Below are 13,437 nucleotides of genomic sequence, written 5' to 3' on the forward strand. Positions count from 1 at the left end.
GCACTTAATGGACTTCAAGTGGACAGAGTGTAAAATGTTTAATAAATCCCTAAAAATTATATTATATGAGAGGGAGAGAGACAGCAAAAACTGCTCCAAGTCCGACTGGACTTGCATCACTTATTACAAATGTTTAGGTCATATCGTCACAGCAGACGGAATAAAACCGGATCCACGGAAGGTTGAAGCAGTTTGTAATGCTCCTAGACCCAAAAATGTTGCACAGTTACATTTGTTTCTAGGCACTTGTGGATTTTTGATGAAGTTTGTGCCTAATTGCGCAAATCTGTCTGAGCCTCTCAGAAAACTCACCAGACAAGGACAAGAGTGGCAGTGGTCATCTGAAGCGGAAAATGCATTTAAAGGGCTGAAAAAGGAATTGGTTAGTGAACCATGCCTAGCATACTTTAAGATAAATGCTCCAACATTTGTAATAAGTGATGGAAGTACAGTCAGACTTGGAGCAGTTTTGCTTCAGACCCAAGAAGATGGAGCTAAGAAACTTGTGGCATATGCAAGCCGCTCTCTGACACCCACAGAACAGCGTTACTCTCAGATAGAGCGGGAAGCCCTAGGGTGTGTATGGGCGGTAGAACACTTCAGAGCATATTTGTGGGGAGGCAGATTTACCCTTCAAACAGATCACCGGCCATCATCATTTATATGCTCAATCCAGAAAAGTCCAAGCTTTTGCCTCCAAGAATACAAAGACTCTGACTGCTACTGTGTCCATACGACTACAAAATTGAACACATTGCAGGTAAACCAATGTTGCAGATTCACTTTCCGGACATCCGTTACCAGAGACGGAGGACAACAGTTATGTGGACATGTATAGGCAAGGCAAGGCAAGGCAAGTTTATTTATATAGCACATTACATACACAGTGGTAATTCAAAGTGCTTTACAAAAAAGGAAGTGAAATAGTCATTAAAAACAAGGAATTAAAATAATAATAATAATAATCACAACAATAAAAACAAGGAAATTATATAAAAATTTATTTAAAATGAATTTAAAACAGTTAAGAATAAAAAAATAAGAATAGTATGTTATGATCGACAGTATCAAACGCAGCACTAAGATCTAGTAGTACCAGCACTGATAATTATACATAAAATACAGTGCAATCAGTTCAGATTTAGCACAGTGCTCATTCAAAAAATACACAGCTAAACAGATGAGTTTTGAGTCTGGATTTAAATGTGGCTAATGTTTTAGCACATCTGATCTCTTCTGGAAGCTGGTTCCAACTGCGGGTGGCATAATAGCTAAAAGCGGACTCCCCTTGTTTTGTGTGAACCTTTGGTATTTCTAACTGACTCGATCCTAATGATCTGAGTGGTCTGTTAGGTTTATATTCAGTGAGCATATCTGCAATGTATTTAGGTCCTAGGCCATTGAGAGATTTATAAACGAGTAAAAGTACTTTAAAATTAATCCTAAATGTAACTGGAAGCCAGTGTAAGGACCTGAGGACTGGGGTGATATGCTCAGATTTTCTAGTTCTAGTCAGAATCCTAGCAGCAGCGTTCTGGATGAGCTGCAGCTGTCTAATGGTCTTCTTTGGAAGGAGACCATTACAATAATCCACACTGCTGGTGATAAAGGCATAAACAAGTTTCTCCAAGTCTTGACTGGAAACAAAACATCTAATTCTTGCAATGTTTTTGAGATGATAGTATGCTGATTTACATGACTACTAAAACTAAGGTCTGTCTCCAGAATCACCCCAGGATTTTTGACTTGATTTTTAGTTGATTGACCCCTAGAGTCAAGGTATGCATTCACCTTGAGAACTTCATCTTTGTTTCCAAATGCAATGACTTCAGTTTTCTCCTTGTTTAACTGAAGAAAGTTCTGGCACATCCAACTGTTACTTTCATCAATGCATTGGCAGAGGGAGTCGATGGGGCTGTAGTCATTTGGAGATAAGGCTAGGTAAATCTGGGTAGCATCAGCATAGCTGTGATAGGCAATTTTGTTCTTTCTCCTTATTTGACTTAGTGCATATACAGGCTAAACAAGAGCAGTGCAAGAATTGAGCCTTGTGGGACTCCGCATGTCATGGACGTCCACTTAGACTCATGCTCTCCTATACTCACATAATAACCTCTCCCTTCTAAGTATGACCTGAACCATTTGAGTACCATCCCAGAAAGCCCGACCAAGTTTTCCAGTCTCTCTAGAAGTATGTTATGATCGACAGTATCAAACGCAGCACTAAGATCTAGTAGTACCAGCACTGATATTTTGCCAGAATCAGAATTAAAGCGATTATCATTTATTATCTTAATGAGTGCTGTCTCTGTGCTGTGATGTGCTCGGAAACCAGATGTTGGAAGTTTGGAAAAAAATCTCTCACCACTTCTAAGAGATCTGCTTCTAAACAGTTAAGCACACTTTTGAAAAAAAGATGTGGGAAGTGTGTCAAGATAGCAGGTTGACGATTTAATAGTGCTGTACTATTTCTTCCAAAATTTGGCTATCAATTGCTTAAAAAAATAGTCACTTCTTTTTGAAATTGTGGTCGAATCTGTGTGACCTCTGCATAACTTGAGGATGTGCCAATCTCCTTTTTGATATTGCTGATCTTCTCAGAAAAGAAGGAAGCAAACATTCCTCATTGCATTTGCTGTCGGTGAGCATTTCACTGGGAATCTGACTTGGGGGTTTTGCCAGTCTCTCAACAGTAGCAAAAAGAGTGCGAGAGTTGTTTAAGTTACTGTTTATAACGTTTGAGAAGAAGGTCTGTCTAGCTGTGGCTAGTTCCACATTGAAAGCATGAAGGCTGTCTTTATAGATGCTATAGTGAATTTCAAGTTTTGTCTTCCGCCACATCCGCTCAGCTTTTCTGCATTGTGTTTTCATACTCTGCACTGCTGTTGATTTTCTCCAAGATGATTTTTGTCTTCCAGTCTTCTTGCTGACCTTTACCGGAGCAATATCATCAATAACATTCCTAACTTTTGAGTTAAATGAATCCAGGAGAAGATCAACAGAGTCTGCAGAAATGCTTGGTGTTAAAGATATAGCCTTCATAAATAGTGCACTAGTGTTCTCGTTAATGCATCTCTTTCTGACAGAGACAGATCTAGATTCAGTGGTAACAGAGATCAATATCTCAAAGAAAATACAGAAGTGATCAGATAGTGCTACATCCTTAATAACAATGGATGAAATGTTTAGACCTCTACAGATGAGTAAATCTAGAGTGTGTCCACGATTGTGACTCAACTCAACTCAGACTCAAAACTCATCTGTTTAGCTGTGCATTTGTCAAATGAGCACTGTGCTACATCCGAAACTGATTGCACTATGTATAATCATTTTCTATTCTTAACTGTTTTAAATTCTTTTTAAATCAATTTTTATATCTTGTTTTTATTATTATTATTTTTTAATTCCTTGTTTTTATTGTTGTGACTTTTTTTTTTCACTTCCTTTTGTGTAAAGCACTTTGAATTACCACTGTGTATGAAATGTGCTATACAAATAAACTTGCCTTGCCTATTATGTATTAATTGAGCTAGTTATTAATGATAATTTGTACTTACCTGTAGAGGTGAATGAATTCAGACACATACTTAACCTTATCTGAAGTGGTGAGATCCTTTAAATTGAGTCCATTGACAACATCCATCTGATCATGTTACTGTAACGGTAATTTATAAGTAAATACCGGAGGTGAGTAATAAGTAGTTTATTCCTTCAAGAGTCACATTACATGAACCCAGTGCACCCACTCTGATTGAATTTAAGAGAGGCTAATACGCTATACGTATAAATATAAATTCTATATATACACTGTAAAAAAATCAAAAGTTGAGAAAACTTAAAAGTTTAAGGCAACCAGCTTCAGGAGATTTTTGAGTTTTCTCAACTTGTTTTTGTAGGAAATTGAGTTTTCTCAACTTTTTGTTTTATAAACTGAATACAAGAAGCTGAGAACTCAAAAATGCCCTGAAGCTGGTTGCCTTAATCTTTTAAGTTTTCTCAACTTTTGATTTTTTACAGTGTAGAAAGAGAGAGAGAACTAACTTAGATTAATAAATTAATTAATTAGAGTTTTTAATTTTAGAGTTTTAGAGCAATTTTAGAATTTTACTAACTTTATTAAAAAAAATTAACGCATTTTATTTTGATTAGTTTCCAAGGTAACATTTTATGGAAGCCCATTTCCATCATGGGAAAAAAATATATAAAAAAGTTAATTGCAACTTTTTATCTCTCAATTCTGACTTTTTTACTTACAATTCTGTGTTCATATCTTACAATTCAGACTTTTGTTTCTCAGAATTGTGTATATCTCACAATTCTGACTTTATTTCTCACAATTCAGTTTATATTTCGCAGTTTGTAGTTTTTTCCCCCCAGAATTGTAAGATATAGATGTACAATTGTGAATTTATAAGTTAAAATTGCGAGATACAAAAGCGTGATTCTGAGAAAAAAGTCAGAATTGTGAGATGTAAACTCAGAATTGCGAAAAAGAAAGTCAGAACTGTGAGATGAATGTCAAAATTTCCTTTTTCTTTTACACACACACACACACACACACACACACAAACAAACACATCTGCTTTTGCTGAAGGAACAAATGCAAGAGCCCACTGTCCACAATACAGAAAAATGGACAGAAATAATTGTTTCTATGGCAAAGAACTAAATATTAAAGTAAATTATGTAAAAATGAACACTTCTATAAAAAAAATAATTTAAAATGGTACATCAGTAATGAATATCCTGACTTGACTTTTGGTCTCTGTAAACGACTGTGCATTCATGAGACTCCATTAGTGCTGCAGTTCACTCCAGCTCACCCAAGAAAAGCAAGTTTGGAAAATCAAGATGAATCAAAACGCGACATAAAATACAATCCATGTGCTTTTTTCTCTGAGGTAAATAATATATCTGTTGTGCTCATTGAAACGAGAAGTTATCGCTTTCATAAAAAAAAATTAAATAAAAAGTTATCGCATTCATCTGTCAGCTGTCATTCTGACTGTCATGACCAGAGTTTCGGTCCGAAGATATTTAACTCAGTGAAAAAAGTACACTAATATTTTTTTTTGAGGATTTCTATGCATTGTTTTTTTTTTTTTTTTTATCATGCTTTATTAACCTTGATTTTTCACTTGCATTTCCTGGGCGAGTGCTAATAGAGTCTCTGAACGTGCAGGCATGCATGGAGACAAACGGCCAAATCAGGATATTCATATGTTAATATTATATGAACACATACTACCATTCCAAAGTTTGGGGTCAGTAAGATTTCTTTTTAATGCTTTTGTTCAAAGATGCTTTAAATCTATCAAAAGTGACAGTAAAGACATTTATAATAAGTATCAAATAAATGTTGTATTTTTGAACTTTCTATTCATCAAACAATCCTGAAAAATAAAATGTATTTTTCCACAAAAGTTCTGTAAAGTTTCCACAAAAATATGAAGGAGCACAATTATTTTCAACATAATAATCAGAAATATTTCTTGAGCAGCAAATCAGCATATTAGAATGATTTCTGAATAATCATGTGACAATGAAGACTGGATTAATGATGCTGAAAATTTAGATTTGGATTTGGAATCAATTACATTTTACAATATATTCACATAGAAAAAAGCTATTTGAATTGTATTAATACCTCACTATTTTTATTTTATTTTTTTTATTGTATTTTTGATCAAATAAATGCAGCCTTGGTGAGTAGAAGAGAATTCTTTAAAAAACACTTAAAAAAAAAAAAAAGATTCCAAACTTCTTAATGACCAACAGAGGGCGCAAAATGACACTGTATCAACATGTTTAGACACTTTATTTAATAAAACACCCAGATCACTGTATGCGATCAGTATGGTTTCAAAAACGCCTATATTTCACATACACTGTAAAAAATTACTGTGATTTTAAATGGTAAAAAACTGTGAAAAAGCTACGGTAAAAACCTGTTAAATGGTTAACGGTAAGTTCCCCTAATATATACGGTGAAAAACTGTAATAGACATTTCAGACAATTTTACGGTGAAATACCGCTTTTGGAAGTGAAAAAGAATGCAAAATTTACAGGGAAAAACCATAAATTGACGTTCCCAGAATTCCCTGCGTTCCATTTCAAATTTTGTTTGAATTTGATGTTTTTTCTTTGAAATAACTAGGTTTCTTCTTATTTTTTTTATTTTTTTTTTATCAGTTATGTTTATTAGGGTTGTATGTTACATCTAATGTTGTTAAATTAATGTTTATTGCATATTTCAGTTTAATGAGTCTCACCATGATGGTGTTTAGTGCTTGTGTGAATGACACTGTGCACCTTCTATGTATGTTATTATTTAAAAGCTGCTTGTGATGGGTTTTGGTTCATCATGTGACTTTCTCATCACCACCTGCATTTGGTGGTTATCAGTGTATTTCAAAGGTACAAAACAGATTTCAGGTTGTTATATTAACATTATATCAGTTTACGGTATTTAACTGAAAGTACGGTATTTAACTGTAAATTTAAGTTAAAACCTAAAATGTTGCCACTGTTGTTTACGGTATAATTCTGGCAACCACAGCTGCCGTTTTTTTACCGTAAATTTTACGCCATTTTTTTTTTACAGTGTACGACAGTACTGTGATGTTCTTCACTTTTACATAACAATAATCTGCTGATTTCACTCTTCACTTTCAGTTGGATGATGATCTCCAGCAGAGAGCCTGTGATGGTCAGAATATTATTACCGATGGTGAGGATGTAATGAAGGACACACGTTTGCTGTAACGACCGGAGAAGAATTCTGTATAATCCTGCAGAACGGACTGACATGTTATTACTGTCAGAATTTTGACTGTATAAAAATAAAGCTTCATAAAAGTCTTCCACAAAACTCATGCAAAAACAATATTTAAAGTTAAGATTAAATTGCATATAACATTTTCATGCATTTGGATTATACAATTTTAACGTAAACAAACCAATAAACTTAATATGATGCATGTTAGTCAGTCATACAATAATGAAACGGGTCAGATTTCTATACTCAAAAAAAATCTTGGCGTAGTTTATCATAACTTTTTGCATCTATTTAATTTAATTTCAATAATCATATTTTCACAATGCATTTATTCAAATCAGTGTAAGTATGTTTAGTGTAAAAACAATTATATTTTTTCAGGTAAAAAAAAAGTGAACATGGTTAAAATATTCAATATTCAATTAGTTAATATGTGTGAGATTGACAATTTGGTTTCATCGATAATAAATATATAAACCTGGTTATTGCGTGTTTAAAACATTTAATTTGTTATTATTATTATTTATACTATTACAGAAATCTGTCCTGTTTCTTTTATTTATGACTGACAAATATGAATCACAAAGATTATTAGTTTATGTTAAAACTGTATAATCCAAATGTGTAGAAATTACATTTTTGAGTAGCAATTCAAATGCATAAATTTAAGTAATTTTGCATTTATTCTTCTGCATATTCAAACTTCATATAGATTTGAACAACATGTGGCTGAGAAAATAACAGAAATTTAATTCTTGGTGAAATTTCCCATTAATAAAAGCTTTGTAATTATTAAAGCATGTATGGAAAGTCATTAATTTACCATCAAAAGACATCACAGATCTGAACATCAAAAGCAGTGACGCTAAACCACTTTTGCCTTAAATGTCATGAATGAAATGTAAAACAAATGTAAATGGATAACACATGTGCAATGTGTTCTCCATGCAGTGCACCTTCTAAACAGATTCCCTAAAGCATCAAGCTACCAACAGATTATCAGATTTATTGATTTATATGGTTTTCACCTAAACAAAAGTTTTGTATTGAGTTCATTTTTGCAGCAGTGCCGGTGATGCCATTTCCCCATTTTTATTAATTTTTTTATTCAGGACCATGTTTTTATTCTGGACAATTCAGGACAGGAAATTTTTATTTAGGACTGCTGGCACCTCGCTTTCCAAATCTGAGACATTTGTTGCTCTTCATGACTGTTCTTAAGCATCTGTGATTTATACATGTTTTGTTGTTCTTCAGTCTGTCAACTACTTGCGTTGATCCGCCTTCTTGCGGCTGACCAATTTTGGCAGTTGAGCCCTGAAAGAGCCCAAATCCTGGATAAAGAGGTTGAGTGAACCTGGTCTGGACTTTGTGAAGGAGGATCATGGTATCTGAGACACTGTAGAAGGACAGCTGTCCTGCCCGGTGGTCCAGATACACCCCGATCCGGCGGGACAGGGGTACACTGATCTCCGTCTCCTCGTTGTTGTGCACTAGTGCGTATCTGAATATGGAACAGTCCAGACTCCAGGAGTACCTGTTGTACCCAAACCCACTGTCGTCTCCTTGTCCAGTTCTGTTGATGTCTTTGTAGGACACGGCGAGGTCGACGCCGTACAGTCCGCTCCAGACCACCTCCCAGTAGCAGCGACCTGTCAGACCTTCCTTGCTCAGCACCTGCGCCCACCACTCAAAGCGGTCCGGATGTTCTGGGTATGATTGGGGCTCAATACTGCAAGCCACAGCCTGGTTCTGTTCTGTTAACCGAAGGTTTCTGTGGACCGTGTTTGGGTCCAGACTCAAGGGAACCAGAACTGATGGGAAATGAGAAACAAGGTGAAAATGCAAAACCCAGCTTTACCCCAAGACCAGTGTATGCACACTTACTTGGGTCTTCACACCTTGGTAAGTTGTCTTAGTATGTAAAACAGAACTTAATGTGAATGAAGTATCTTTAACTAACAAACCAGTACTAAGGCTAAGCATCTTTAGGGACTGGGATTTTTCCTATTGCACAGTACCTTATCTCACTGTGAAGTTTTGGGGACTATTTAAAGAATAGAATATACTACACGATTTTTGCCCTGATTTTCCATTGATTTACTGTCTGAAAAAGTTGACACTAGTTGGCGATAGTCTGCAGATTTGAGTTTAGAGAAAATCGCATGGTGTATGATGCTCACGGACTCCGATTTTTCAGCTTCAGACTATGATTCCATCTAGTTGGAGAATATCATACATGTTTGATATTTTAAGTTGATATTTGAACACATATTGTTTCCATTTGTCAAAAAGGTGCCGGTTTTTCCTCTGTGACAATTACAAAGTCGGTAAGTGTATGATGCCCAGTGTTTTAAAATCAGTTTAGATGTGTAGTGTATTACAGCCTTAAATTTGAACACTAAGGTAGAATGACTTACACTGTATAAAGTCCTCCCTCGTCTTGGGTTCTTGCGGCAGTAGGATCTTTTCTGCAGTCACTAAAGAGACGTGAGATGTGACAGAACAGATGGATTATTTAGGAATCTGCAGACCTTTTCACAAGAGGTTGGACACATGATTTGCCCACTACTTTCCTAAAGTGACATGGAGATAGATAAGATATGAGATGAGAGGAAAATTTGTATTTCAATGCTTTTTCATTTTCCTGAGAAACTTTGAGGTCACTCACAAAACTTTTGCATTTTCTTGAGAAACTTTGCATGGGGTTTTGTGAGTAAATGCAAAGTTCCTTGGGGGGAATGCAAAACATTTTAATGCACAAGCTTTGAAATACAAGTTTTCCTCCCATCTCATATTGCTTTAATTTTTTTGTCATCATATCCCTTTAGGGTCTTCGGAGGATTCTTAACAGCAGGATTCCTCAAATCTTGCCCTGGAGGGCCAGTGTCCTACAGAGTTTAGCTCCAACCCTAATTAAACACAACTGAGGTCTTATACTTTAGACTAAAATTGGTTTGAAGGCAACCACTTTTGTGGACCAAATTAGTTCATCATCCATCACTTTTTACCTGCTGAGAATATCCTGGTTGTTTCCTGTCTCCAAATGTCCTTTATATGTCCTGTTAATGAGGAGAGGGACTTGATCACTTCTCCAAATGAAAACTGTGGATTAGTTGTCAGGCTTTGGAAGTCATTACAAGTCGGCCAGCGGGATTGGACCTCCTACAAGATTTGGAGATAATCAGGAGAGGAAAGAAGGCTTCTACAACACATTAAAAATATGGACTTTAAGCTACAGCTGCGATTGGAACGGCTACGATGACTGACCGGAAGTAAGCTATTACACCGCAGTAGCCAAGAACGTAAAGATCACAAAGCAAATGTAAACAAGACGGCAATGCGGTATTAAGTCATTTATTTAAGTATTATGAGGAGAATGTTTAGGCAATACTTTCATTGTTTGCTTCACATCATCTCTAGTCTCAGTGCTACCTGAGATGTTGTTACTAACAGCAGACATATCTTTGTACAAATGGAAAAATCATTAAAATCAGTTTAATTTCAAAACATATCAACAAAGTTTAAATAAAAGACTAGTGGTAGAATTGTATACTGGTGTAATTACAATGTTATATGCCACAAAACTTAACATTTACCAACCTAATCTGTCACGTTGTAACGACTACGGCAAACCAGCTGTGCTCCCGTAGTAGATGGATTGAGGTAGTTACTTCATGAGGTTTTTCCTCTATGAGTAGAACTTCATGAAGTAGCAGTTACGTGCAATATAACGTCGAAATGCTATTGCCGTTCCATCAGTGGCTGTTGCTTAAAGTCCCTAATTATCCCTAATTGGTAGCCACTTTCTTCCAAAGTGTATTGTAGTAAATTATTTGCTCTGTGATGGGATCAAATAAGCAATCCACTGATAACAAGCTCTAAGCTTGAGTCACTACATCAGCATTAGCTGAAAGATTTTGATGATATACCATTTGTTGATCATGAATAATGCGAGCTTTGTTTCAAGACTATAATAATGCATTTATTCAAACAGTATCTTGGTCTGTTTTCAGCTCTGGTGGTGCTTTTACCTGGAGGAAATAGATGTGATCATCAGTATGTGAAAGATGCTCCACCTCGGACTGCTTTCTCTTCAACTTTGAGATCTCCTGTTCCAGATCTACCAAATGTCCCTGAATCCGGTTCAACTCTGTGGTCATCTGACTTTGGACCAGCGTGATCATCTCTGTGTGGCTTGTCCGTATAAAGCTGAGCAGTTCGGTGAAGATCCTGTCACCTTCTTCCTCCGTGGTTTGAGTCAGGTTCTGCTAGTGGAAATATAGCAAGCTGAACCTTTTTTGTTCTTGTTCTCGTCCTTGGTTTAGGTGAAGTGTATAAATTTTCTGCACCGCTAATGGCACCAAATTTAATGATAGTTTACAGACAGCCCCTTTCCCATCTTCTGCACTGTATAAAAAAAGTTTTGAAAGTTGAGAAAACTAAAAAATCTGCTGAAGCTGGTTGCCTTAAAATTTTAAGTTGACTCAACCTTTTTTTTTTTTTACAGTGTGTGTTCTTCTTATTCATGTTTCAAGTCACTTTGGGAAGTCAACCAGTGGCTTAATTATAGCTTGTGTTTATTACTCTGGGATAGGAGAAAGTGTTGGGAACATTATTTTACTTTTTAATTTGTCAAACACTTACCCTGAGTCTACCTGATGCCTTTTGGATTTCCTTCAGCTCTGCCTCTAGATCCATAACCATCTGCTTGGACTTTTCCAGCTGCCTCTGGGAATCAGTGCACAACGTCATTCAAGACCCTGTTTTACTGTACATTCTCAGCCTTTTACATTTAGCATCACTGTTGTGACTGAGAACTACTACGGTATCACAAAGATGATTGAGGCATTTTAGGTGTGTCATAACTTGTTGTGACTGTACTGGCAACTTGAATTAGGTATGTCTCTCTTGTCATTGCCTTTCAATCATTATGTCTTTGTTCGGAAGAGTTTAGTAAGACTTTTTTAAGCAACATCAGACACGGTTGTGGAAGTCCATAATGGCAGCCCCCTCTAAAATCCTGTTCATAAACAAAACTGCAACTGTATACTCCAATACAGATTATCCCCAATACATGTTTTTAATCATTATGAAGTCTTTTTTCAGCAACATCTGCTCTATAGCTTTAGAACCAAGTCTAAAACGACAATCCCTCACCAAAATCCCGTTCATGAACCAAACTGCACCCAACCATCATTTCAAACAATGATTGTCTCTTATTGTCAGTTTTTAATCATTATGTTTTTGTATTGAAGAGTTAAAGATATTTTCAAGCAACATGTGCTCTGTAGTTGTAAAATCAAGTTCATAACAACAATCCCATTTAACTGCAACTGGCTATTCCCTAATTTATTCACCCAACCAGTTAAAAATGGTTTGTTTATACATTGCATGCTAAGAACTTGTACTTCTTTGGACTTAAACCGACCCTACCCCACCTTTACCTGTTCCTCTGCTCGTTCTGTAGCAGCCGAGACCATGTCATGTCCTCTGTGGTTGGTGTCCAGCATGCAGAGGCAGCAGATACACTGGCGGTCAGTGCGGCAGTAAACCTCCAGGAGCTTGTGATGTTGGGGACACGTCTTCCTTTGGAGTTCTCCAGTGATGTCCACCAGTAAGTGTGCTTTCCTCGCATTCAGTTCATTGTGCAACCTGAGGTGAGTTTCACAGTAAGACGCCAAACACACCAGACATGTCTTGATGGCTTTCTCTTTCCTATCACTGCAAGAGTCACACTCCACGTCCTCAGCTTGCTCCGTCTGAAGTCCTGTCCTCTCCAGTGCCTCTGCAACACAAGCAACAGATTCGTCCGGATCTGATACAGAAGCATTGGAATCATCCAGATCTGCAGCTGGAGCCTCGTATTCTCCCGGATCTGTCTCGCATGAGGAATTCTGTTTACACCGAGGGCAGCTGTTTTCCTGCAGGTCCTGTTCATCTGCCATTTGCATGGAGAACAAGGAGCTCGGTGTTAAAGGGACTCTACAAACAGTTTAGTTTCGTTTCTTTCTTTTCCTCGTGCGTGTATGTGGGCGGGACTCTCTTATGTGTGTTTGTGTGTGTGTGTGGCCACAGATAGAGAGAGACAGAACTGAAGCTTGCTCTAATGTGTAACCTATACGCAGAGAGAGAGACATACAGTTGCTTGCCAAGATTATGTTGCTTTGTATTTAGCAAAATAATATCAGACTAACCAGCTAGTAAAATGAATTCAAATATTCTAAGTGCATAGGAGAGACACTGTACCATCATGTCTCTTTTCCTTTTGACGGCCATTGTGTATTTGCATACGGAACAAAAGTGAGACATTTTACATCTTAAACAGTTGTTTTTAAACTGGTTTTATTTTTTGATTTTTTTGTCCTCAGTATTCACCTCTAGTGAGTGCGTGTTAGATAAGGTTTATATATGTGGGCAGAGTCCAGGTGCCGTGCAATTGTCAAACAGAAACTTGTGTAACTTGTCAAGAGGGACAATAAAACAGTTGGAAGAGCCATAATATGGGCTGTTTCATAAATTTAAGGCTTTTTGTTTCATAAGTTTTTCATATGTTCTGTTTAAAAAGTAGCATGGTATATTCTTTGGTTCATGTCATTTCTCTGATCAGCATCATTGGAATTATTTTAATGTATATAAAATATATATTAATAACTCC

General features: G+C 36.5%; 1 protein-coding gene across 2 annotated transcripts; it reads right to left on the reverse strand.

Moving 5' to 3' along the window:
- Nucleotides 1-5,787: 5,787 nt before the first annotated feature.
- On the reverse strand, nucleotides 5,788-13,150 carry LOC131532661 (tripartite motif-containing protein 16-like). Of its 2 annotated transcripts, none has more exons than XM_058764499.1 (6): nucleotides 12,227-13,150; nucleotides 11,427-11,510; nucleotides 10,814-11,050; nucleotides 9,791-9,944; nucleotides 9,200-9,259; nucleotides 5,788-8,593 (listed from the first exon to the last, which is right to left on the reverse strand). In XM_058764499.1, the coding sequence occupies exons 1-6, from the start codon at nucleotides 12,731-12,733 to the stop codon at nucleotides 7,932-7,934; spliced, it is 1,704 nt and encodes a 567-aa protein (XP_058620482.1). In that variant the 5' UTR covers nucleotides 12,734-13,150; the 3' UTR covers nucleotides 5,788-7,931. The 2 variants fall into 2 exon arrangements, with proteins under 2 accessions (XP_058620482.1, XP_058620484.1); XM_058764501.1 differs by having other exon boundaries at nucleotides 5,789-8,593; nucleotides 10,814-11,047; nucleotides 12,227-13,149.
- Nucleotides 13,151-13,437: the final 287 nt, after the last annotated feature.

This window comes from Onychostoma macrolepis, chromosome 23 (genome assembly GCF_012432095.1).
Source record: "Onychostoma macrolepis isolate SWU-2019 chromosome 23, ASM1243209v1, whole genome shotgun sequence".
NCBI classification, from domain to species: domain Eukaryota; kingdom Metazoa; phylum Chordata; class Actinopteri; order Cypriniformes; family Cyprinidae; genus Onychostoma; species Onychostoma macrolepis.

Coding starts and splice junctions, on each gene's coding strand:
- LOC131532661 (XM_058764499.1), bottom strand. CDS start 12,733: ATGCAAATGGCAGATGAACAGGACCTGCAGGAAAACAGCTGCCCTCGG. Junction 11,051..11,426: donor AGGCATCAGGTAGACTCAGG/GTAAGTGTTTGA, acceptor TATTTCCACTAG/CAGAACCTGACTCAAACCAC. Junction 9,945..10,813: donor ATCACATCTATTTCCTCCAG/GTAAAAGCACCA, acceptor CAAATCTTGTAG/GAGGTCCAATCCCGCTGGCC.